This window comes from Geotrypetes seraphini, chromosome 17 (genome assembly GCF_902459505.1).
Source record: "Geotrypetes seraphini chromosome 17, aGeoSer1.1, whole genome shotgun sequence".
Lineage (NCBI taxonomy): Eukaryota > Metazoa > Chordata > Amphibia > Gymnophiona > Dermophiidae > Geotrypetes > Geotrypetes seraphini.
The window spans coordinates 7,565,501-7,592,941 of record NC_047100.1 but is presented as its reverse complement, the minus strand read 5'-3'; the positions used below and the strand labels follow the sequence as shown (position 1 = coordinate 7,592,941).

At 43.0% G+C, this 27,441-nt stretch overlaps 1 protein-coding gene across 4 annotated transcripts in view; it reads left to right on the top strand.

The window, feature by feature from the left end:
- Positions 1–27,441, top strand: part of LOC117351069 (laminin subunit beta-4-like) — a 105,595-nt gene that overhangs the window by 10,019 nt on the left and 68,135 nt on the right. For 2 of the 4 annotated variants that reach the window (XM_033925777.1, XM_033925776.1), the window contains one exon: positions 21,465–21,539. In XM_033925777.1, the coding sequence (XP_033781668.1) occupies positions 21,465–21,539 (75 nt within the window). Of the gene's footprint in view, positions 1–8,338; positions 8,556–8,621; positions 8,683–21,464; positions 21,540–27,441 lie in introns of those variants that run through there. The other 2 variants (XM_033925778.1, XM_033925779.1) reach the window with 2 other exon arrangements.

The following is a 27,441-nucleotide window of genomic DNA, read 5'->3' as shown; positions in this document are numbered from 1 at the left end:
CAACAGAGAAGTGGTAAAGGAACTGTACACAACACCCAGAGATTAGGTCAAGTTTATTTAATACAAGCCGACTATATACAATATAAACGTTCTGTGTTATCTTGAAAAAGTGTATTAAAGCCAATCTATCTTGCAGACCCGACACGGTCGGTGTTTCGGCATTAACCCTTTCAGGACCATAAGGATCGTAGGCCAATTTTTGTGGTTTTGACGACATTTTTATGGTAAAAAGGGCTTGCAGATGCCAAAAAATTGATTTTTTTTAAAAAAATCACACTTCTGACTTATGGACAGTGTGGCAAGTGAATCTTCTCGTCAATCTGGCAACGACGCTAATGAATGAATGTCGGAACCAGTTTGTTTACATAAAGGCAGTATCCTATGGAATCCGTACATATCAAATTTAGAACTGTAGACTATCCCAATCAAAATGGATAGGATTTTAAAGTTATGGGACAAATATGTCCCTTGGTCCTGAAAGGGTTAAAAGCCTGCCTCAGGGGTACGGATGGACATCCGAATAATGGAGCTCAAGCCACCCGAACAAATGATCGTCTGACAAACACAATGGATTAAGAAACTATAGGTTAAAAATGTCAGACCGGTGTGTCTCGTGTGGGGGAAAAATGTGCCGCGTTTCGCCGAGGAACTGCGTGGCTGCGCAAACACAATCGGCGAAGCAAACGAAGGACTGCGTGGAGACGAGATTTGAACCCGGCGTTCTAGGTGGGCAGGCGCGTGCTCTAACCGCCGCGCTAATTCCTCCGCAATCGTTTTCTCCAAAGAAAAAACCGACTACAGCATTTGAACAGTCGACACAGAAATTTGTCCCCGACATCCTCTTTTTTTTTGTTTCAATCCCTAGGTAGCTGATTCCGGGAGCTTCAGCTTGGCATTCATCATCTTCCCATTTGTTTTCAGAACAGCTAATCGTACACGCGGCTTCCTAGTCTCGGCAGAACTAAATTTCTCTCGCATGGTGTTCAAGCTGATTCTTAAAGGCTGCGACAGTCTAGTACAGTGTCTCGCAAACTTTGCAAAGCCGCAGCACACTAAGGGGTCCTTTTACTAAGGCGCACGAAATATTAATTGCGCGCTAAACGCTGACGCGTCCATTATATCCTATGGACGCGTTAGCGTTTAGATGCTTGCTAAAACGGCTAGTGTGCCTTAGTAAAAGGACCCCTTAATGCGGTCGCTGTGGCTCGAGGCATCCGGAAGCGCGTGGACGTCAGTGCGATGATGTCGCCTGCATGCGCGCTGTCATCGCGCGTCCATGTCCATTCATGCGCGAAGGCCCTCCAGACGGGGCCCAGTGGGGGGGTGCTGGAAGGGAAGATCTACGGAGAAAAGGCGAGGCGCCGGCTGACTGCCTACAGAATGTGCCTCTCGCCAGCGCCTCTCCTCATGCCTGGCGTCTCGTGGCACACCTGAAATCTCGGGCAGCGCAGGAGTGTGCCACGGCACACAGTTTGCGATACACTGGCCTAGTATTGGTGAACATCCACGGGGCTTTTGACTGCGGTTTGACCTCTAAGGAGCTGACAACCCACGCAGGACGGCGAACTGGACGGTGAAAAAGGTCCAAAAATTATATACGGCTGGTTGCTATCTGTACGGGCATTCTCAATTAACGAATCTAAATATGGTTTGAGCTGATGCTGTGATCGTGAAGGGTTTATTAATAAATTATCAACTGTTTAACAAAGGCTTTTTGCACAAAGTATTTCCTTAATTGGATCGCTACTTTGTATTTGATTGTCTCTGTAATTGTGGTCTAAGAAAGGGTTAAAGATATACCTAAGTGGGAGATTTCTTATTGCTTAAATCTTTTTTTTCTTTCCTGTGTTTCTGTAGCAAGAGATGTATTCTTGTGACTTGTATATGAAAAGCAATAAATAAAGAATTAAAAAAAAAAACTAAAACACTCTTTTACGCCTGCAACCTCAGCAGATTGCAATAAAACAAACCTAAAATATTCCACATTATCTTCACAACACAAACAAAAGTACAACAAATAACCCCTTCTGCATCATCCCCAACTATAAAATCTCACAAGGACATTTCAGTCAAAAAGGAATTGCATTTTGTTTCCAGACAACGCTGGTCTCTGCCTTTTGTTTCCAAGGCCAATGTCAGCGAGTTTCTGTTATCTCTTCGCTTAGAAGCCAAGCCCCCAACTCAGCTAAGCTGCTGGGATAAATGAACTGTGTATTCCTCTTTATTTCAATACCCTCTTACTGGCAGGGTAGGATTAAAGTATTTGCAAACTAGGCAAGTGCCTTGGGCGAAAAAGGGTTTTTTTTGGTGGGGGGTATCCCTGTCAGATATGCTCAGGATTGCTGTCTGGATTTTTTCTTAGGATTCTAATCTAATCTTTGGTTTTATATACCGGGTCATTTCCCTCAGGGACTCGAACCGGTTAACAAAACTTAAGGAGACATTAATGAACAATAATAAGACAGGATAAAGTCAGTAAATATTAACATTTAGTCATCAACTTAGAAAATTCTTAACAGATGCATCATCTTTCAGTTATCAGTTAGAAATTTCTTAAACAGATACGTTTTCAGGGTTTTTCTAAAGCAAGTCAGTGAAGAAAGAGCTCTAATATCTGACGGGAGGTCATTCCAAATTTTCACCATAGTAAATGCCAGAGAGTGTGAGACCTACCTAAACTTTGAATCCCTCTACTAGAAGGGAATGTTAATTTGAATTTATGTATATTCCTAGTAGACCGGAGATGATAACAGTTAAAAGCAAGAGGAAACAGTGGGGGAAAAAAAATCTCTTATAAACTTTCCTAACATGTCTGGATGCTTTTCTGACTTTAGCTCTCCATGCTTCTGCTTGTCCAGCGCAGAGACTGTGTAAGCATCCAGCAAATGCGAATGCTTTGGTGGCAGAGCCTGGTCACAGACTGGTTGGTTTGGGGTTACCACATTTCTCCAGAAAAAGGAGGATGGATTGAGACATCCGGGGTCGACTTCAATGTTTAATATGGTGCTTTAGTTAGATTGTGAGCCTTTTGGACAGATAGGGAAGTTCTAAGCACCTAGTGTTGACCGCCTTGATTTGACAATAATTGTTAAGACAAGCAGCATGTCAAACTAATTGTAACTGCTCACAAATTATTCCTGTTGCCACAACTAGGGCCGTGATTCACTAACCTTCCCAATCCTATCCGATCCTTGGCAGGCCGACTGATCCACAACGCGTCCTCATGCAAATGGGGGCGATCAGAGGCATGCCCCCCCACCGACTGCACGGATCGCTGGAGAGCGATCCTGACGCATGCGCAGACCGTCTTCTTTACCTGTAGATGGTCTGCGCGTGCTCTCCACTCAAGGAAGAGCCGGAAACTTTTTTTTTTAACAGAGCTGGAAACTACTTTTTTGCGAGCCCGCAGTTTTAACCCACGGGTTTAAAGCAGAGCTGCACTGCAGCGTGTTCTGGAACATAATGGAACACGCCATAGTGCAGCCCTGATTTAAACCTACGGATTAAAACCACGGAGTCGAGGCAGAGAGCAGGGTTTTTGCACAAGCGATTGGTCCTCAGCAGTCGCTTGTTTTTGGATCGGACAGCCCAGTCGGTGTGCCTCCATTTGTTTAGTGAATCGAGGCCCTTCTTACTTTGCAGGCCGTTTCCCCTCATTTACATGCGTGGATCGGATCGGAGGGTGATCAGCCATGAGGTTAGTGAATCGGGTCGGAACACAATCGGTGGGCTTAGTGAATCTAGCCCTAGGTTCTGCACTATTCCCTGTTTCAGGATAATTGCAGGGGGAAGACCATGAATAAGCAGGTAGTGAGAGGCGGAGTCAGGGGAGGGGTGAGAAAAGAAGCAAATGTGGGTCCATGGTAAGGGGGCTGACAAATGCATATTTCTTTAGGCCCCAATACAGTGCTAATCCAGCCCTGGAATCTTCACATCTCGTCATAATGAAGGACAGCAGCCATATCATTGTACCTGTTATGCAGAAGATGAAAGTTTGTCTAGGTTTTGGAAGTCCCCGAGCTTGGGGCCGCGTCTGGAGGGTGCCAGCGCCATGCACGGATGTCGACATGACAACGTCACGTGCATCCAAGGAAATGAGACTGGGTTGGTTTGACATCCCCTTACAGTACATTCATAAATCAACAGAGGGAGACCTGGGCTGCTGGATCTGCGCTTCCTTTGACCTGAAGGCAGGTCTGTCTTTTTAATTCAGCTTTCCAAAGAAGACGTTGCACCTTCACATACAGACCCTGCCCCTCCTCTGTGAATTCAAGAGCTGGCTCTCAAGATGAAAGGCAAGCCGACTGCCTGGGAAATGAAAGACCAGCTCTCAATGCAAGGATTGTTCTCGGACTTAAAAAGGAAACGGGGATTGGTTTTCATCGTGCTGAAGCTTATTCTTGCTACTGGCATTTCCAGTGAAGGCGATCATCATACAGTGAGGTTGCTCGATAGATCTCGGATCACTGCGCTCATTATTAAAAGAAAGAGAATGCAAACTGCAGGGTGTTCACAGCCTCCAATCCATCCAGGCTCATGTGATGGATTAGGAGCTGCAATGAGTGCATAGAACACTCTACACTGCATGGGTTACCAGACGTCTGGATTTTGTGCGGGTTTTGAAAACCCTCCTCTCAGTCGCGTCGGGCGGGAGGCAATCCGTGTATCCGCGGATGTCACGCATGACGTTGTTGCGTTAGTCACGCACGCGCGGATTGCTTCCTGCCCCGACCAAAGCAGGCAGCAGGGGGCGGAGCTAGGGCAGGACGGGCAAAGATGGACAGAACTGGGGGTGGGTTCTAGGGTGTTCGTATTTTACAATTGTAAAACCTGGCAACCATCGATTAAAAACAGATTGGGCCCTCATCATCCCATGTTTTCATCCTGACGAAGGAACTGAAAGTTGAGTAGCTGCCCTAGTAATGGACTGAGAAACAAGGAAGCCAGGGCTCAAATTCCGCTGTCGCTCAATGTGACCTTGGGCAAGCCACTTCATTTATTTATTGTTATTGATTTTGGACCTTTTCTTACCACCTGTATCAAAAAATCCTGACACATTTTCCAATATCAAAACGCATAAAAACGATACACTTCAGTAACCCCACAACTAACCCCTATGTAACACAAATCATCACGTTGACCTCCGTGTGTGCGCAGAGGCCCCCCCAGATGCGGAACCGAATTTGGGGCCTTCCAAAACCCGGACAAACTGCCAGGCTTTGAAAATCCCTCCGGGCACCTGGACAGTCCTCTAAAAGGAGGACATGTCCAGGTTTTCCCAGACATCTGGTAACCTTAGTCAAATCTTCTGAAATGGAGTTCATTCACATTGAACAGGTCTCCTATTATTATCACATTGCCAGAAAAAAACAAGTACTATCCAAATTCCACTGTATGTCCTGAAGTGAAATAAAGTTGGATTCTCATAAGTCTGTCAAGGAGGTCCAACTCCTACTGTTCTGCCCCATTTTATGTGGGCATTTTCTCAGTTCTTGGTTCTTGCTTGCTTAACCTTCAAGATACTCCACGGCATCCTTCCACCTCTTATTCCTCTATCCTGGAGTTCCTCAAATCCACTCTCCACTAGATCCACGCAAAAATTAAAATTATCCTTCCCCTCCCCAAAAGGTATCTCCCTCGTCGGTAAACTCGGGTCCTCCCTCCACTTCAGAATCGCTCAGCTCTGGAATAGTCTCCCTTCCCCTCTCCGTAACTTGAGCCCCCTCCTACCATTCCGTAAGCTTCTGAAGACTTGGCTCTTCTCCAAAACGTAACCCGTCTCCTCCCTAGTATTATCACACCTAACCTCTCTCTTACTTACTTCTATAAATCCACTGGAGTTCCGTTCCTTCCCTAACCATGTAAACCGTGTCGAGCTCCACCTGTGGAGATGATGCGGTATATAAACCCAAGATTTAGTTTAGTTTAGTTTAGTTCTTATACAAAACAAGTATATGAGTGTTTATTCTAAGATGTGTAAGCAAAGTGTGCTCTGTGGACTCAATTCCCCAGAAAGCTTTGCTTCTCCCAGAGAGCCAGGCAGCAACCAGAGAACTTAAGCCATCCTTCTTTAGCTTCTGGTAGAGAACAATATCCAATTTGTAAAACCGCATGGCTGCTTGAAAACTTCGGTCTAACGTCCTCTCATCAGGTTTTCACCCTTTATTTCTACTAGCATAATACAGCTTAGGTTCAGTATCTAAGTCTGGAGCACAGTGATATTCCCTACTAGGTGTGTGGACACACTCCCAGCTTCCCCTTGGATAGGATGTGCTAGTAGAGTGAGAAGATTCTGTACACAAAGTTGGACTGCCTTGAAATCATCAACTTGTGAGTGTTTATTCTTTACTTCAAGTTATTAAAGAAAGTTGTTCAAAAGCTACAGAGTCTGGCTGATAACACTAAGGTTACAGAAGTAAGGGTTAACTAAAGGGGAGCCTTAGAGCCTTTAACTATTCAGTAAAGCTGTTACCAGCACATCCACACACTTCCTTACCTTTAATGTAATTTGATTAATCAGGGCTAAATCCTCTCTTGCAAATAGTACTAGGGCCCTAATTCTAAAAGTGTCCCCTAGCTGATTTCTTCACGGAAGTTAATTTTTTAAAATTGGCTTAAATGGCGTGATAATTGAGAACACCATTAAAAGCCAATTACAAATGATTAAATAAAGTTCCATGTGGAAATCATTGTGACACATACCCAAAAGTAGGTGTGGTTAGGCCTGGAGAATAGGTGTCGGTAGGTGACTGTGTTAGGCACCAGTAAATCCGCCTAGAACCGCAAGGCACAGGCAGAATAGAAATCCCTAATGTAATGTAATGTAATGTAAATTAGGCCAGGAAAACCTAGTAGACGTCGAACTAGGTGCCATTTATAGAATCAGACCCTAGATGTCTTAAATAGAAATAGAGAAACATGATGGCAGATAAAGACCATATGATTGTTTAAGCAAGAATTAATGTGCGCGTTTTTAGCGTCAGCTGCTGTGGTAACAGCTCCGACACGCATAGGAATTGTATGAACATCGGAGCTGTTACTGCTGCGGCTGGAGCTAAAAACCATGCTATGGTTTTGTAAAGGGGGAGAGTTAGGTTCAAAATTCGGTATATTTTTATTTATTGTTTAAGAGAAATGGTGTGGCGGCTGCTGCGCGAGTCCTCTCTTGAAGGAAATATATAGAAATACAAAGAAAGCAATCAAAACAAAAAGAACTAGAGCATGATCAGAAAGCTTCGAGGCTAACCTAACCATGCTCTAGTTCAGTGGTCTCAAACTCGCGGCCTGCGAGGCCCTCGGTATGTTTATCGTAATCAACAAAAGTGAAATAAAACAGTTTCTTCATCATATGTCTCTTTAGCTATAAATGACAATATTATGATTAAGACTTAGCCAAATGGAAAGGTTTATAAACGATAGAGTTTTACCTCATGCAAAATTGTCATTTCTTTAATAAGACAACTCTTTTTTCTGAGGCCTTCCAAGTACCTACAAATCCCAAATGTGGCCCTGCAAAGGGTTTGAGTTTTAGTCCATTAAAAAAGGTATCACTTGAATTATTTTGGTTTTGTTTGACGAGCATTTCTATTTATTTCTACATATGAGATTGGACTAGATATATTCCATGTCATCAGGGACAAGCTGACACCCCCCACCCTCCATTCATTGGCTTCCAATGCTACTTTTCTTAGGAAAAAAGGAACTCGTACAAATCCTTAAATGCTCCAGGGAAAGAGCAGTTCCAGCTCTGCCCCGTCCCTGATGATCTCTGGCAGTCTGGGAACCATTTTCTAATTAGTCCTTGTGCACTTTATTCCGCAGAGAATTACACTCTTTGGCCAGGCTGATGGAACGATGCTGTGCACCGCTGCATGGACCCTTGAGTTGAATTTTCTGCTGTTGCTGGGGGGACGATGCTTTGGAGGCAGATTCATGGACCTCCAGAAGGTGGACAGTGAATCACGATCAGGGAAAACCAGCGCAGGAAATGTGAATCGTGGTCATGGTGGAGGGATTCAAAACCCTGCATTGCGGAAGGAACACAGGTGCATGGGCCCCCAGCCCAGGACCTTTGCTGCAAAGAAAAGATGGGGGGGGGGGAGAAATCTTACGGTGCCAGAATCAAACTTTGGCTTTATCTGGGCTGGAATAGCAGGCAGGGTCGTTAAAAAAAAAAAAAATCCAGGGGCTGATCTGTCTCTTCTGCACTGCACAGGAACAAAGTTTGCCAAGAGCTGTTCCTGTGAAGAAGGAATCTACTTTCTGGCCGCCAAATACCTGCACGGCTTTCATACTAAAGACAGGACAGAGCTGCTGCTTACTGAGGTGTGTAACTCCAGGTAGTGGCGTGTCTCAGGGTAGAGCAGGTAAGAAACCAGATACCTGGCTCTGTCTGCCTCTCTTGCTTGAGCTGCCGGGTCCCTCCCATTGCCCAGCGCTGCTCCTGCTCCTTTCCAGCCCCACATCGGGAGGAGGAGACTGAGATGGGAAGAAAGAGCGACACAGAGGGAGACAGGAGGGAAGGTGGGCTCGCCATCGACTCACAAGCTCCACAGGTGAGTAACTACTAGAGATTTAAAAGGGGAGCTAGGATGCACCAATTACCGCTGCTGGGGAGAAGCAGGAAGAGGAACCGGAGTATTCCACTGCTGTGAAGGTCACTAGAGGACTGGACAGTCACAAGTAAACTGACCGCAGTCCCTCTCCTGCTCTGCTCATTATTTGAATCTAGCTTACACCTTTTTTTCAGTTGCAGGTGAAGGTGAGTTACTTCCTGGTACGGTAGGTATTTTCCTGGCCCCGGTGAGTTAATGACCTAAGTTTGGCCCTGGGGCAAAGGAGGGATAAGTGACTTGTCCAAAGCCTCGAGAAGCAAGCAGTGGGATTTAAACCGGGCTTTGCTGATTCTCAGCCGGCTGCTATTACCAGGAAGCAACTCCCTCCACGCTGTGAGTGACATAAGTAAAGGGAACTTTGCCCCTTTCTCACTTCACCAAGTGTCTTTTTTTTTTTTTTTTCCTCTTTCTTTCTTCTCCTGCTTCTTCCACTCCCCACTCCCTCTCCTTTTCACATGTGCCGCATTTTTGAATCCAACTGTTTTCGTTATCCTTCTACTTATATGAGAAAGTTATCCCCTCTGTTTCTTACTAAGGAGGTGGAGGTTCTCCTTGGGCTGTTTAAAACAGGAATTTGCCTTCCATGAGTGGCAGAGGTAACTCGTTTCCAAACAGGACTTTTTCCTGGTCTTGCTAGGATATATGGGGCATATTTCATGTTGAGCATTTACAATACAATAAAGCGTCATACATAACTGCAGTTTTCTGCCAGGAATCTACGTGGTTACGCTGTTTGCAATAGAATTGGTTTAAGAAGAAGGGGGTGAAGGGTAAAAAAAAGCGACTGCAATTGACAACTGCAAACCGAAGCTGTTTCCTCAAAGACTGAAGTTTCCTCATTTTTGCTGACCCAGGCAAAAAAAAAAAAATATACACGCTGCCCTGCCTTTCTGTTACTGTATTCTGTAGTTCTTTGAAGGAATTCGCTCAAGGCGGTACAGCAAGAATAATTTGTCAGGACTGATAAGACCGAACCATGAAGGAGTCTCGAGTGTAAATAGAGGGCACTCACGTCTGTTCGTGGTGAAACCTGGCGTCGTAGGCGTGCGGCAGTTCTGCAAGTCTGTGCTTATGGCAGGGACAGATAATACAATCAAAGCTATTATCTCGGATGCACGCTGTGTAAACGGAGCGTGCCACCCATTGGAGGCATCTCTACTCCCCTTTTACAAAACTACAAAAGTGTTTGTTTTTTTTAGCACAGGCCGGCACGCTGAATGCTCTGCGCTGCTCCTGACGCTTATTAGCTCTATGAGCGTCGGGAGCAGCGCAGAGCATTCAGCGTGCCAGCTGGCACTAAAAACCATTTTTGCGGTTTTGTAAAAAGGAGAAGGGGGGGGGAGGGGTAGTTAATTAGGTGCCATTGACTCGTTTTTGAGTCCTCGCAAATTGATGAATTTCAGTACCTTGGAATCCGAACGCCCCAGTACTTGAGCAACTTGGAATCTGAACAAAAAATTCAAGCAAATTTTGGCCCTGAATCCGAACGCTGCTTTGGAATCTGAACCGCCCTTACAAGTTGTTTGCGTGCGTTTGTGCGTACGTTTCCCCAGCGCTCGGGCCACCCATATGTTGTTCAGTTCATTGTCAGAATATGTAGTGGAAGCATCTCGTGTGATTTTCACCTTTGTGTAATGAGCAAAATACTCTACTGTATTATTATTATTAGTGAATATTTGACCTTAAAATCCAGTGAATTTACTGTTAAAATTTCAGTTTGTGGGATCCAGGAACAGCTTCATCCAGTTTCTATTATTTTAAATGGGAAAAAATTGTTTTGGGACTCGAACGGGGTTCTGGAACGGATTAAGTTTGGATTCCAAGGCATCACTGTATTATGAAGTACTTAAATTCAATTTTTTACACATAACACACATGGCAAGGTCTTTGATCAATCCTGCACTCAGCCAATCAAAGGAATTTATGACTTCTAATTCAAACTTGTGCAGTGTTATCGTAGTGGGCGGGCAGCTTTCATGGCTGATCCCAAGATGTAGCTGATCTTCTTATCAAAAACCAAAGAAAACCCACCCATTCCACAGCGAAAGGAGGCGCCAAAATAAAAAAAAAATAAATAAATAAAGCTGTGGAATGAATGTTCCTGATTCAGGCGTTATTCGATGAAACGCATATCCGACATGCAAAAATCCATAGGGAATGTCCAATGTTCTAGCCCACACAGTAATCCACATGAAAACGGTGGTGCGGACCCAACACGATATATGTTTCGGCAATAGCTGCCTTCTTCAGGGGTCCCGAGATAACAATGCCTGGAGCCTAGAAAGCACCTCTTCACCCAGTCTGCCCAGTGAGGTGGTCAGAGTTGTACCTGCTGCTTTGGGCAGGTTCCACCCCTCTATTTCGCGTATAAAGGGTGAGGGCTGTTTTCTACATACATGTAGGGATCCTCTGTGCTTATCCAAAGCCTTTTTCAATTCCAAGCACCCATCACCCTTTCTGTGAAAAAGTATTTCCTGATGTTACTGCTGTCTTCCACCCTGCAACTTCAATTCACAGCCTCTAGTTCACGGGCATTATTTATTTAAAAAATTTGTATTCCGCTTGTAACCTAAGCAGATCACAGCATGTACTTACATAAATCCAATTATTACGTCATTACATTAGACATACAATTCTTTATTCAATCATAAATGACAGGGAAAGATAGAAAAGTCTACCAAATCTAAAGGAATGCTCTAACAAACAAATATAGCACTGAAAGGCGTACACAGTGCTGTGCATTTTGACATTTATAGACGGTTCCTGCTTGAAAAAGCTTTCAATCTAACTTGGACAGCCAGCCATGACATATAGGGTTGGGGATGCAGAACCTAAGGTGAGAGGAGTTAGAGGCAGTCAAAGCCTGGTGTTTGACATTTCATAGACAGTCCCTGCTCAGAAGGGGATAGACTTATTAGATAAGGACAGGTTGTTCACCCTCTCCAAGGTAGGGAGAAAGAGAGGGCACTCTCTAAAGTTGAAAGGGGATCGATTCCGTATGAACGTAAGGAAGTTCTTCTTCACCCAGAGAGTGGTGGAAATCTGGAATGCTCTTCCGGAGTCTGTTATAGGGGAAAACACCCTCCAGGGATTCAAGACAAAGTTAGACAAGTTCCTGCTGAACAAGGGCATACGCTGATCGGGCTAGTCTCAGGGCACTGGTCTTTGACCAGAGGGCTGCCATGTGAGCGGACTGCTGGGCATGATGGACCAATGGTCTGACCCAGCAGCAGCAATTCTTATGTTCTTATCTAACTTGGATAGACAGACATATAGGGTTGGGAGATGCACAACCCAAGGTGAGAGGAATTAGGAGTCGAAAGCACTCTCAAAGAGATGGGCTCTGAACACTGCCAGAGACGGAGCCCGCCAGAGGGATTTGGGCCGCTTGTTCCAGGCGCAGTTTTCAGAGATTTCTTAAGACTTCGGATTTTGGCACAGCCTTAACGTTACCATTCAGAGCATTCCATAACCGTGGACCAGCCACAGAAATCGCTGTCATCCACGTTTGGAAATGGCCTTAAATCAGGTCTGTGGTATCTAAATTGAGTGGGAAACATTTTGGTATCTTCCTGCTGCATTGTCTTGTGTTTTGATCGCACGTTTTGGCACTTGAGGGTCTTCCCGTTCTCCATACGATGTACCGAATAATCACTCGGTTACTGGCACTTCTCTTATCAGCGAGGCTATTGTGTTGATTTCATTTCATGCCTCCAAACCCAAAAAGCTGTTTATCGACATGGTCTACGTTCAGGCACAGTGGGCATTTTTCTGTCCCCGAAGGGCTCGCAATCTGAATTTGTCCCTTAGGCAATGGAGGGTTACGTGACATGGCCCAAGATCAGCAGGAGTTGCAAAGGTAGGGCTACCGTACAGCTCCAGAAAAAGAGAGGTCGGATTGAGACAGTTGGGTTTTGCAGACCTTGATGGAGCCTTTAGAGCTGCAGCCCCTCTCTGAAGAGTAAGGGTTCTCCTGTCCCCCTCCCCGCCACACCTTACCGTGGCCTCTGAAATTCCTTGGCCCTTCTCTGCTTCTGCCCCCCCCCCCCACCCCTTCCTCTCTCCTCTCATTCGAACGGGGTTGCTTTCACTCTATTTGCATTTGTAAATCGCTTTGATTGGTTATCCTGAAAGTGCTGAATCGACATAAACCTCAAAAGCACTACTAACCTCTTTCTCTGACCCCGGTCCCTAAAAATCACCCTCTGGTTATCTGTACGGCATCCCTGCCAAGACCTTGCAATCTCCTTTCTTCAGAGGGATGTGCCCTCCGATTTTTCATCCTCCACCCAACAGTGTCCCAGTGCCACTGTACATAATCTGTTCCAATTGTAGTGATAGCACCACGGAAACGAGAAGAAAAACCCCCCTCTCCGTCTTTATCGGCGTGGCGAGACGCAGACAAAACAAGCCAATTCCAGCCCATTTGCTTGCTGGTTTCCTGGAAACTGCAGGCCTGCTGTATTTGCAGAGTGCTGCGCTGCTGGGATGCTCCTTTGTTTGCAGCCTTTTCTTTCCTGCCTTGATTTCTAAAGGCTTTTTTTTTTTTTTTAGAGGCTGAATTTGTATGCAATAGGCATGGTAAGAAACATTCTGCTGTTCAGGTCAGGAAGTCAAGGGGTCAAATCTCCTTTGAGAAAAGGGTAATAGAGGGCTCATATCTTGCTAAAGCAGGACAGCGCACACAGACTAGGAGCAGAGCAGTGTATTTTTTTCCCCCCTTCTCGATGACCTTGGTATGTATTCAATTTGTACAAGTCCCAGCTCAGTGCTAGGGAGATATGGCTCCAGTACTGCTGGGAGGTGTGTCTCTCTTGTCGCCTATTCTAACTTGCTCCCAGTGTCAAGCAACATTTTCACAAAAACACTTCTATTACTATTAAACATTGTATATGGTGCTATAATATAGAAACACGATGGCAAATAAAGGCCAAATGGCCCGTCCAGTCTGCCCATCTGCAACATCCACTACCTCCTCCTCTTCATATTGGCTAAAGCTCTTAACATTTGCATTTCCTCTTCCTATTGGCTAAGGCTCATAACACTTGTGTTGTGAGGTCATAGAGTTTTATGGTTATAGAAACATAGAAGCATGATGGTAAATAAAAGGCCAAATGACCTATCTCTTCCTGTCCCTATTGGCTAAGGCTCTTTACACTTGCATTGTGAGGTCATTGAGCTTTATGGCTATATAAACAGAAACATGATGGCAGATAAAGGCCAAATGGCCCATCTAGTCTGCCCACCAGCAGTAACCATTATCTCATTCTCTCTCTGAGAGATCCCACGGGCCTATTTATCATGTATATCTGGATGAAACCCTCTCACCCAGAAACAGATTTAAAAAAATACTTTTGGAAAGGCTGACACTGTTTTCTCCTATGCAAACTCCAGAAAAATGTTTGGGAAAGTCATGCCTGTTGGCATAAAAGTTTAGTAATGGTAGGGGGTAATGATCAGCCCATGCCAGTAAGTGGCTTGTAAGTCGGTCAGAACTGTGGGCTGACCTAATTCTGGATATTCAATGCCAGGTCAGGTGTGGCTCCCAGCACTGAATTTTCACATGTGTGCAACAACCTAGAAGTTAACCGGGCACAGCCCGATATTCAGACTGGCGCCTAGTTAAATCAATGGATAAACTTAGGCAGCTGTTTATGCTGTCCTGACCTTATCTGCATATTAGCAGACCGAGTATCACAGCTAACTGGCTTGGCTGTAGCTCTGTTCAAACTCCACCCCAGACCAGCCCAACTTAATCAGCTAGGGAATGGCCAGTTAGAGGAGATATTCAGTAGCATTACCCAGTTAAATGTTGCTGAATATCAGTGGCCAACCAGCTGAGAGAGACTGGCTTAATTGGAAATAATTAATTGGAATTGATGGTCTAAATAACATTCAAAATTCATCCACAAAAAATGTTTGGCGCCCAACGTGGGGCTTGAACCCACGACCCTGAGATATTATTTAGACCATTGATTTCAGTTTACAGTATTAGTTCCAATTCAGCATATCCAATTAAGTCAGTCTCTCTCACAGCTTAGCAGGATTTAACTGGGCAGGATCCTCTCCTGCCTGGTTAAACCCCTTTGAATGTCAGATCCAGTATTGTAGACAATCTGCTCTCATTTGATATCCCTGGATACAATCAAATCTTGAATAAGAATCCATGTGTTCAGTGGATCTTCTGTATCTGCATATTTTGTATGCAGATGATACTTTTAAGAATGCCTTGAACAAACCAATTCTAGGTCTCCAAGGACTTAAAAGATAAAGTTCTTGCTGTTTGTTGGAGACTTGGGTTGTGGTGTTCGTTCAAATTGACCAGAGTTGGGCTATTAGAGGCAGAATGATGGAATACCAGAAAGTATCTTCCATAAAGAAGAGGTGGGAGTAGGGTTTGTTCAGACAGGAGAACTCTTGAAAGTCCTACATTCAGGTCTTGACTCCTCCAAGATTTTACATTCCTGTGCCACAGTGTACCAAAATTCAACAGCATAATTACCCAGTTTTTTTCTTCCCTTTGGAAACTGTTGCACAGATCAGTTACCAACAATCGATAGATCAACTTCCCATCCCAGATCTGCCCATCATGTGCCTCTGTCTAAAGTATTAAATTGTTCCAATTTTGCCCCCCAAAACCCCATTAGTGCTACAGCTATTAGGGAATTCCCTGTGCTAATTTGAGCCCCGACGATCTCTCCATATTTTGGAAAGATCTACAGACTTCCGTTGGAGTAATTCAGTGTATTTGTAATCCACTTTCCATATTTTTCTGACTAAAGAAATGCAAAACCCATGTGTTGTTTCTGCTGCATTGCCAAATTTTCACATATATACATGTATATAAGGGAAAATGCTTTAGTACCTGATTGTAAAAAACCACTTAGATAACCTTGATAGGCGGTATATAAAATCCTAATAAACTTGAACTTAATATTTATTAATAGTAGTTTGTTATGGGATAAACAAAGAGAGGGGGTGGAGGGGCAATGAACCTATAAATAGCCCATCTGCTCAGCCAAATGGAATGAAACCTTGTTGATTTTAATCAGAAGCCTCTTGTCAATCTTATCCTTGGGTCTTAATTAGACTAAACCAGTGTGTGTGCCCCGAAGAGATTCTAATCTAAATCTTGGATTCATATACCGTATCATCTCCCCAAAAGGAGCTCGACTTGGTTCACATAAACATAAAAATTGATAATCGTAATGAAGACCCTCATCCAACATCTGAGGGAGAAAAAAACTAAACTAAACCTTAAGCTTATATACTGCATCTTCTCTATAAAGATAGAGCTCGGTATGGTTTACATAAATTTTAAAGAAAGGAAAATATAATGAGAATTAGTGGTTATATAGAGAACAGCGAAATTTACATTTTTGAAAATAGCCAAGTTTTCAGATGTTTTCGAAATAATTGGAAAGAGTCCAAGTTACGCAGCTGGACGGGAAAGTTATTCCAAAGCTCAGTGATTTTAAAATAAAGAGTTTTCCCTAATTTTCCAATTTAGATAACGTCTTTTAACGAGGGGAAAGATAATTTAAGCTTTTGGATAGATCTGGTAACATCAGGTCTCGCAGAATTCCAAGATAGAGGAATTAAAGGAGGAAAAGGTGCCATGCAAGGTCTAGAATGTTAGGCAGGCACATTTAAAGTAAACCCTAGAGGTGAAGTTTTTACAAAAGCGGGGAAACGTGATCAAATTTGCTTTTTGAGAAGATCAACCTGGGCCACAGTATTCTGGATCTGCTGGAGTCTTTGAAGACTTTTCTTGGTTAGACTTAAATAGTTACAATAGTCCAGCCTCGAAAGAATGATTCAAGGACAGCAAAATGTTGTTGTTAGAAACTCATTTTTCTTAGAACAATTTTCTAAGACCTGTTGAAATAACAGTGTTTTCATAGATTTACAGAAAATCTGGAAGGAGAGAAGCGTTCTAACACCAGAGGGAAATCCCATTTTTAAAAAATTTCCTTTATAAGTAATAGAATACATGACATGTACATCACGTCCACAAGAGTCTATCAATGTTACGAGCGTCTGTGTGCGTAAGGATACAACCGCCCAGACAAGCATCATTCTTGACGTAATTGGTGTTGGAAACTAACAGCAAGTAATTTTATTTTTATTTTTTACTTTTTATGCAGTAATTATCCTAACATGAGCAACAAAGCAATCAAGGCTTTGTTACCGTTTGGATCTTCTTATCTTTGTGAACTTGGATTTTCCGCTCTGACAAAAATTAAATTGAAAGAAAGAGAACTGCAGATAGTGGATGATAAAATGTGTGTTTGCTTGTCAACTATCAAGTCGCTTTTTAAGTTAATTTGCACAAAGAAAAAGCACATCCATTGCACTGATTAGCAATTCTATTTTATCTACTTTAGTTTCACCGTTGTTACAATTACCCATACATAGCTTAAAGAACTTTAAATAAATAACCCTCAAATTTAATTTTTTGGGGGTTTGCAATTTTATAATTTCAATTATAACAAGCTGCAAAAAAAAAAACCATGTACAGTAAAACCTTGGTTTGCGAGCATAATTCGTTCCGGAAACATGCTTGTAATCCAAAACACTCGTATATCAAAGCAAATTTCCCCATAAGAAATAATGGAAACTCAAGACGATTCATTCCACAACCCAAAAACTTTAATACAAAATACTGTACTGTACAGAACAGTCACTACTCTCCTATAGCGTCGGAGAGAGAAGAACCATCGGCTCAGTTGTGATGACGTGACGCGCGTGTACTGTACGTACTTGTACAAGATCTGACTCGTTTATAAAGTTAAAACTTAATAAAACGTTTTGCTCATCTTGCAAAACACTCGCACATCAAGTTACTCGCAATCCAAAGTTTTACTGTACTCTGTTTAGTGTGCCAGAGCTAAAAAAAAGTTTGAGAGACACTGCTGTAAACAGTAGCGCGCCTCAGTATCCTATATGGAAAGACAGCTTGTTCACCACTATACCAGCAATGCTTGCTGTGGTCTCGTATATCTATATCTCTGTTGCACCTTGCTTTCTTCTCACCTGCTCTTGGGAAGACATCATTTTTCTCCTGCTCCTCATGCCCCCCACTTTTCTTTCCACATTCTCCCTCTTCTCCATCCCATAATAGCTGATCTTGCTTTAATGAGCCCTCTGCACATGGGAACTAGCAGCTAGACGGGGCTCCTTTGGCAAACAAAAAACTGAAAATCACAGGGTCTGCTAGTTCACCATTTGATCCACAGAGCAGAAAGAATTGACGGCCACATTCCAGTAGCCTGGAGACCGTGATTCCCCTTTCAGCCTCACTTTGCAGAGTGACAGCCTAGATCTGAATGAGAATCGTACTCCATTCACTCTGCCTTGCCCTCCGGGACTGAGAAAGGGATAGGACGGAGAATAGCCCAGTTATTAGTACCCACTGGCTTCCCAATTGCTAGTGTGGTTTTTTTTTTATACGAAGGCTTTCTCATGCTTGAAAGTTGGGGCAAAGTTATCGTTCGCCAGGATTCCAAAGTCTGCAAAGCGTCAAGAGAACCTAAAGAAGAAAGAGAAATGTCTTTGTTAATTTAAGAGTGATTATTTTATGGATATGATTTTTATTACTTCTGCAATAACCTTGCAACAGAGAGGATAGATAGCACAGTCGCTTGAGGTAATGTGTTTTTTTCTTTGCTTCTGGTAATGAATCGCCAACAGATTGTTTTCAGCAATTGACCAAATCATTGATAACTTCTGGGGAATTTATTCTTCCATGGGCGAATTGAAACTAGCCACAAAAAAAAATCCATGGCTTTTTCAGCAACTGCATCTGTAGGGCCAAACCAGCTCAAGCCTGCAAGCACAGACACCAGTCATGGGCTGCTAACGGTCTTCTTTTCTGCTTTGGGGGGGTCAATGTTTAAAAAAAAAAAAAAAATTCTTCATCCTGAAATAGTGTAAAACAGCGCTCTCAAATTCAAACCCTTTGCAGGGCCATATTTTGGATTTGTAGGTACTTGGAGGGCCGCAGAAAAAAAGAGTTACGGTAGTGTCTTATTAAAGAAATGACAACTTTGCATGAGGTAAAACTCGTTATAGTAACTATAACGAGTTTTACCTCATTCAGAGTTGTCTTATAGTTGAAATATAGTTTATAAATCTTTCCGTAATTGCTTCTGATAATTTCAGCTATACTCAGCTGAAAGCAGTGCAACATGCAGAAAATGAAAAATTATCAAAGTGTCAACTGCAAGAGACAAGATTTTGGTCCAACTATTTTGAGGCCCTCGGTATTATAAAGAATGATTCTTTACGGAAAACTTGTGCCTTGAGGGTCTGGCGGTTGCATCCACAACAGCCTTCAGCTCTCATCTCCTCCAGCACCGGACACACGTGCGAACTGCGCTGCCTCCAATGGTTACCTTACATTCTGGAACGTTGCCCGCCTCGCTGCTGTAACCTCACGCAAGCGCTTTCCTGCGTCTGCACGCGATGGACTCCGCCTCACAATCGCGTACAGGCGCAGGAAAGCGCTTGTGTGAGGTTACAGCGACCGCCAGACTCTTAAGGCACAAGTTTTCCCTAAAGAATCATTCTTTATAATACTGAGGGCCTCAAAATAGTACATGGCAGGCCGCGAGTTTGAGACCACTGGTGTAAAACGAAAATACCAGATTAGAACCTAATCTCACATGTGGAGAAACTTTTGCAGTGCAAGTACCTTTTACGGTTTGTTTCCTCTCTGCAAAGTGGTAGGTTGTGCTCATTCAATTATAAAATATCTTAGTTTGGCATGAGAAGTTGCTGCCAGGTGTCTTACAAGATAAAGATAATAGAAACCCCCCACAAAGGATGTTTCTGTTATGATCAAGCATGCTATAAACTTAGTATGTATTTTAAAGAGGTTAATCATATGATTCTTCTAAATGGCAGCTTACTACAAAGACTTCCTTCCGATTTTCATGAATTGGCATAAAAACATTAGCAATCGTTGTGCAGTCCTGCTCAACAGAGCATAAAACATGCTGGAAACAACAGTCTTGGAGCTTATTCCTTAACTTTGGTTCCTTTGAAGTTCTGAATATGGCCGACATATCCAACTATGGGTAGATATGTCGATAGTTTTTGTTTTATGCGAGTGAGCTGGCAAATAGAATTTGTTCCACAAGGAGGGAGTGTGAAGAAAAGGAAACCAGAGCAGGGAGTAATTTTCTTGATGAGTAACGAGCAAGCGTTTAGAATTACGAGATGTTTAGGGTTTAATTTCATATGCTACCATCCGTTCAAAATAAAATTAACAAAGCCGTTTACAATTTAAAAGAAATCATATAATAGTGTGAAATCTTGTATAATGTTTCGAAGTCAGGGCTGGTACAATGCACCTTAACCAAACCTTTGACTTTGCACCTTTCTCCATTAACTTCCAGGATTCCAGGTCCTTCAGGAAGATTTCTAGATAGTTAACTCAATGGTCTCCACACCACCACTCTTCCCAAATGGTTATCATGCTTGTAAAGATTAAGTTTTATTTGGTTTTTATGTAAATAATGAAGGCTCTATCCATAAGCTATTTACCTGGGTAAATGGGCTATTTGAAATCTGCCCCCACTCCTGATACTTCTTTCAGTTTGTATGTCCGTCATGAGCTTTTGTTTTCCTTAGATTTTAGTCACTTTTCCCTCTAAACTGAGTGGGAGACCGCCACGTACAGTGCTGCCAATAGGGGGAGCTGTTTCACTTATCACATTCTCAAAAGAGAGGGAAAGGCAAACTCTGCAGGGCTCCAGGAAATCTGCCTCTCCCTAGCAATTGAAAACACAATATTGAATAGGGTTAACAGATTTAAAAAAAAACAAAAAAAAGAGGACACATGGTTCCGCCCCCAGTCCCGCCCCATTCATCCCACAGCCCTGCCCCATTCCGATTCACCCCTACCCCCATCCTGGCCCCACACAAACTTGTCTCTTCGGGACCATGTCTAGAGGCCATCCACACATGCGCGGATGCGATTCAGTGATATCACACACATGCGTGTTATGTCATCACATCACAATTGCGCAGATGCCCTCCAGCCACGGCCCCAAGCGCAATGGTTTTTAAAACACGGACAAATTGCCAGGTTTTGAAAACCCGTCCAGACGCCTGGACAGTGCTCTGAAAAGAGGACATGTCCGGGTAAATCCAGACATCTGGTAACCCTAATATTGAAGCACTCCACCCCACTGGCAGCTATGCATTTTGGATGTTGTAGATGGATGTCGTTAAGAGCGAAACCATCATTCATGCAAGCACAACTGGGAGTGTGGACATTTCATCATAAACAGCCCATCTCATTCCAATTAAAATGGCAAACTGTGAAATCATGAAAAGAATCTGGGAGGAAGATGAGGAGGAAAAACTGAAATTTATTTATTTATATGCCACTTATATCCCAAGTGGTTTACATTCAGGTACTTTATCTGTCCCGGTGGGCTCAAACTCTATCTAGTGTACCTGGGGCAATGAGGGGATTAAGTGACTTGAAGCAGCGAGGGATTTGAACCCACAACCTCAGGGTGCTAAGGCTTTAGATCTAACCACTGCGCCACACAGAAAAGGGGAATAGGGACGCACTCCCGCCTTTCCATCTCTAGTGTTTTCTGCGTCACTCGCCTAGAAGCTGACGCTCCATTGAGGCTGGAGTTGCTCTGTCTTCAACTGAGAATGCTTAACAGCTCCCAGAAAAGTTCAGAAATCAGAAGGTTCTTCCTATAGGGCAGTTCTTATCATTTTCCTTTCAAAAACATGAGGCGCTTTCTAGTTCGCATTTGCAGAATTTTCTGACTTTCCTATGTTTTCCTGCTTCTGATTTCATCAGATGATCTTGTATTGCAGGTTCCGTGGTGACAGTCGGAAGACAAGACCCTAAACGGTTGCAGATGAAGCTAATTGGTTTTTTCTCCCTTTTCGGTAAGTGCACCAGATGTTTTCTCAACCCTTGTAATCAATTGGCAAATGCCATACGCCAAAGGATCCTCTCATCTGCCACTAAGGTAGGCCACTTTCAAAAAGGTAGAAACAGGATGGAGTTGGTCCAAAGGACAGCAAGTAAAAATGATCAGTAGTCTATGTCATAAAATGTATGAGAACAGACATAAAGATCTCAATATGTATGACAGGCATGAGCTCTGTGAGTGCAGATGGGTCCTGAGCACCCCCCGTACCAATCGAGGCTCTTCATAGTGTCCAGGGAGGGGTAACTTGTATTGTGTGTGGCATGCCCAATCATTTTGGAATGTTGGCACCTATGGACAGTAGAATAGCGACCTGCTTGAGACAGACTATGGACTTTTCCTCTATCTGCTCTTACCACAACCTCTGACAACGCGTTCCAGAGCTTACCTATTCTCTGAGTGAAAAATATTTCCTCCTATTGGTTTTAAAAGTATCTCCCTGTAATTTCATCGAGTGTCCCCTAGTCTTTGTAATTTTTGACAAGAGTGAAAAATTGATCCACGTGTATCCATTCTACTCCACTCAGGATTTCATAGACTTCAATCATATCTCCCCTCAGCCATCTCTTTCCTCATGCGAGAGGAGTTCCATCCCCTTTACCATCTCGGTCACTCTTCTTTGAACCTTTTCTAGTGCCTCTATATCTTTCTTGAGATAAGGAGACCAGAATTGAATGCAATACTCCAGGTGAGGTTGCACCATGGAGCGATACAGGGGCATTATAACATTCTTAGTCTTGTTAACCATCCCTTTTTTTAATAATTCCTACCATTTTGTTTGCTTTTTTAGCTGCCACCGCACATTGGGCGGGAGGTTTCAGCGTATTGTCTATAATGACACCCAGATCCTTTTCTTGGGTGCTAACCCCCAAGGTGGATCCTAGTGTCCGGTAATTGTAATTTGGGTTATTCTTCCCACTTTGCATTTGTCCACATTAAATTTCATCTGCCATTTGGTCTTCCAATTTCCTAAGGTCTGCCTGAAATTTTTCACAATCTGCATGCGTTTTAACAACTTTGAACAGTTTAGCGTCATCTGCAAATTTCATCACCTCACTCGTCGTTCCAATTTCCAGATCATTTATAAATAAGTTCAATGGCACCGGTCCCATTACAGATCCTTGTGGCACTCCATTGTTTACTCTCCTCCATTGAGAAAAATGACCATTTAACTCTACCCTCTGTTTTCTATCTGATAACCAATCTGTGCATGCAGTGGGTGTTAGAGACCTTTCAGACTGACAAAACTCCTTCACTGTACCCCCAGTCATTTAAAAAAATGGGTTCCAAGGAGCAACACCATATTGATCTTAAAAGTTAGTTGTTTAATGATTGGGGGGTTATGCAGTTATCTATCTAGGACAGTAGAGAACTTATAAAGGGTCCAGGGTCTACAGCTGGGTAGCTGGATGGGTCATTTGGTCTTTAAGGGGTGTGTCTCGTAAGTTGTTTTGTTTTGATTTCTGGCTTGTTTCATATTGTTAAATTAAAGTGGGAAAATACACAAAAGGAAATGAAAATCTGTTGGCTCTGGGTCTGCCCCTCTGGGCAGTTCTACGCTGGGTCTTCATTGGTCTGGAGTGAGGCGGTGCTGAAAAACCTCAGCAATGGGAATCATTCCTGCCCAACGCAAACTCACAGATGGGATAAGAAATGGGGAGGGAGTGTGCTGGGAAAGGGTTGCAGGAATGGCATCAAGCAAGGCGGCTGACTTTTCTTGGTGGCGATGGGGTTTATTGTTGGGGGGGGAAGCTCCAGGTCTGGCTGGACCATATACATTTTTTTATTTTCTTTCCTTTGTTTCTCTTTGATTTTATTTTCAGAATGAACTAGAGGACGTTTTCTTGAAATTTCTTGTATGTTTCCAGTGAAAACTCATCCTTAGTAGATAATAATAATTGTATTTTTGTATACCGCAATACCACAAGCTAACTTTTTTTGTGTCCCGTCAATTTCAACTGGACTTCTTGTAACTGCCCAGCTCTTTTCAACAGATGGTGGGATGGGGGGGGGGGGTGTTTCTTCATTGTTATCCGAATCCCTCTAAGTGGCTGGAAGCCAGATTCAGGCTTTCACCTTTTTAAAGAGAATTTGTCAAACTGGTGAATGCAGCTGCTGTATGCATTGACCAGAGCTGCACCGCTTGAGTCTTTCAAGGGAAGGAGGGATGATACCAAAATCTATTTGCAACTTCCGAATGTTGTCTTTCTTGATCAACTTATTTTTGGTGTATCCCTTCTACATCCGCAATTCCTTTCTAAGCTTATAAGGATGTTGTCGGGGCACTGCTTGTTTAAATTTTGAACAGGTTTTTTTTTTTCATTTAACCCTTTCAGGACCAAGGGACATATTTGTCCCATAACTTTAAAATCCTATAAATTTTGATTGGGATAGTCTACGGTTCTAAATTTGATATGTACGGATTCCATAGGATACTGCCTTTATGTAAACAAACTGGTTCCGACATTCATTCATTAGCGTCGTTGCTAGATTGACGAGAAGATTCACTTGCCACACTGTCCATAAGCCAGAAGTGTGATTTTTTTTTAAATAAAAATAATGATATTTCACAAAAAAAATCAATTTTTTGGCATCTGCAAGCCCTTTTTACCATAAAAATGTCGTCAAAACCACAAAAATTGGCCTACGATCCTTATGGTCCTGAAAGGGTTAAAATCCTAAGTAGCAACAATCTAGAGCTCAGACTGTGATGTCATAATGCCTCATTCCACCAATGCCTAAGCTCCGTCCTCATCTGCACAAGCCTCAAACATTGTAGCCCTTTCAGGACCAAGGGACATATTTGTCCCATAACTTTAAAATCCTATAAATTTTGATTGGGATAGTCTACAGTTCTAAATTTGATATGTACGGATTCCATAGGATACTGCCTTTATGTAAACAAACTGGTTCCGACATTCATTCATTAGCGTCGTTGCCAGATGGACGAGAAGATTCACTTGCCACACTGTCCATAAGCCAGAAGTTTGATTTTTTTAAAAAAAAAAAATGATATTTCACAAAAAAAATCAATTTTTTGGCATCTGCAAGCCCTTTTTACCATAAAAATGTCATCAAAACCACAAAAATTGGCCTACGATCCTTATGGTCCTGAAAGGGTTAAGGATTAGAGAATGACATGTGGACAAATTTTTCCCCGTCCCCACAGGAGCTCAATTACCCTGTTCCGTCCCCACGAGTTTTGTCGCTGTCCTGTCCTGCCTCATTCCTGTACTCTCTGCCTTAACCGCACAAGACTTATACACACATGATTTTAAAGTGTTTGAGGCTTGTGCAGGTGAGGACGGAGCTTGCAGGAATGGGGCAGGGGCAGGAAAAGAACTCGCGGTGACAAGACGGGAAAACGAGTTCCCGCGGAGATGGGGAAAAAATTTGTCCCTGTGGTCATTCTCTAGTCTGAGCAGAGGTCAGGATTATTTTTATCTGATTAGGGATCTTATTGTGTGTTTTTAAGCTGCTGTTTTTTTTAAGTTTTCATATTATTGTTTTGGGTTTTTGATTTTACTTTTTCTCTTTCGGCAAGTTATAAAATTGACTACAAATAAAACAGAGACTATTTGGATGTTGCTGCCTTGCACATACCTTCTTTCCATCTATCCATCTTTATTTCTTTCTCTCCTGTTCATTTCTCTTCCAGTTTGCTTGCCTCTCTAGCTTTTCTCTACCTCGATCCACCACTCCACGAGATGTGGGAACTCTTTCTGTCTTATCAACACTTTGGGTATTTGTGTCTGGCCTGGGAAGATAGTAGGAAGGGCCAAGAGCTTTAGGGGTAAATCCATAAGTTCTAGTCTGCCTTTGTTGCCAATGAAAGGAGATTTGCATTTCAAATCGACTATGCTGCTCTCAGATCCCATTAGCTCAACTGGTCCAGAGGCAGCACCAGTAGCAAGTCTCCAGGGAAAGTATAGTGGAGCAAAGTGTGCCCTGAGGAACAGAGGAGGGTCTTTTACTAAGGTACGCTAGCTGATTTAGCGCACTCTAAATGCTAACGCGCCCATTATGTTCTACAGCTAGACCCCCCAGAGTGAGGGATCTGCTGGCTCCCTGGCCTTACAATGAACAGTAGCACTCTCGTTGGTTAAGAGTGAGAAACTTTTTATTCAGTAGCAAGGTGTGTGGTTGTGTCCTGAGAAGAGGGGTTTGGGTGGAGTCTGGTATGTGTGGACCGTCCCTGCTTGCTTTCCTTGCTGTGCAGAGTTCTGGTTAATAATTCACAGGGTGAAATGCAGGTGTGGACACTGGGCAGGGCACCAGAATTGTCAGAAATACAACTTAAAAGCAAGAGGTGCCAAGATTCCCATCGTACGTCGAATCTGGATGGAACCTGAAGTCTACTTAATAAAATATGGGAGCAATTAGATATGAAAATCAAAAAGAACTAAACTATATATAAGCAAGAATAGCAAATCAATTTATATAGTATAAACCCCTATGATAGAATCACTGCAATCACTAACACAAGTGGAGAAAAAGAGACCTCAGAAAAGTGATCCCCGCAAATTGTGCAGTCACTGGTCTCTCAGAAAACTCCACAATGTTCAGGATTGCAGAATAATTCTCCCAAACACAGAAGTGCTGCAGGCCTAAATCAATCCAAGCAGTTTAAAGTTGGTGCAAGGAGTCATTCCGAAAAGCAAAACTTTCACCAGCCAGACTCGACAGCGGCCCTGTTTCGCACAAAGCTATCTCAAGATCCCTGGCACACATCCTCCTCAAAGTCGCCACAAAGCAAAAAAAGAAAACCAGCAAAATAATAGAAAGAATTGTTCTGTTAAAGGCTCACCAGCGATATGCCAATTAGATATGCCACCTGTGGGCATGAGATCTTGACACTCTGGTAACCCTAGTTATAGACAGAAGTGCATTGATGGCACTCTGCCTTTCATTTCTTATCTCCCTTCTTACAACGTTCTTCCCATGCCTTTAATACTGTTGTTTTTTCTAATTATTATTTTCTGATGATTTTTGTTGCTTTTTAAATTGTAAGGAGCAGAGCAAGCGTCTTCATCCAGCTCTCACAATTATGCCTTGGTTTGGTCTTAAAGAATTTCAGAGGCTAATCCACTCAACCTCTCTATAGCCAGGAAAAAGAGACAAACCATTTATCAGCTTGCAATCTCTGTACTCTCATATCATTTTGAAATTGCAGATTGGCCTTATGAAGATATTTATGTATTCTTTCATTCATTCAATTTGATTACTAGCCAAATAAAATATTATTCTCTAAGAGGCGTTTATACTAAAGCTTAATGCCTACTAATGGACATTGTTGTTGTAAGGTGCCATTGACTTGTGCTCGAGTCCTAACGACTTGATGAATTGCGGATCTAAAAAGAAATCGGTTTTGTGCTAGTCTGGAAAGGTCCTCCAGCGTCATCCCCATGGTTGTTTTCAACGTGTCCAGCCATCTGATTGCAGGTCGCCCTCTTGGCCTGGTTCCTTCGATCTTCCCAAACATGAAGTCCTTCTCCAATGATCTTTCTCTTCTGATGGTGTGACCAAAATAAGACAGTCGTAACTTAATCATTTGGGCTTTGAGTGACATAGCTGTTTTAATCTCTTCCAGAATCGATTTGTTAGTTCTTCTGGCGGTCCATGGCACACTTAAAATCCTTCTCCCGCACCAAAGCTAAATTGAGTCAATCTTCTTTCTGTCTAGTTTCCGTAGTGTCCAGCTTTCGCATCCCTAACTGACCACTGAGAAAATGGGTGTATGGTCAAGTCTGATCTTCGTTTTGAGTGTTACTTCCTTGCTTTTGAATACTTTGTTGAGAACCTTCATGTAGGGTTACTAGATGTCCAGATTTCCCCGGACATGTCCTTTGGCTGGGTTT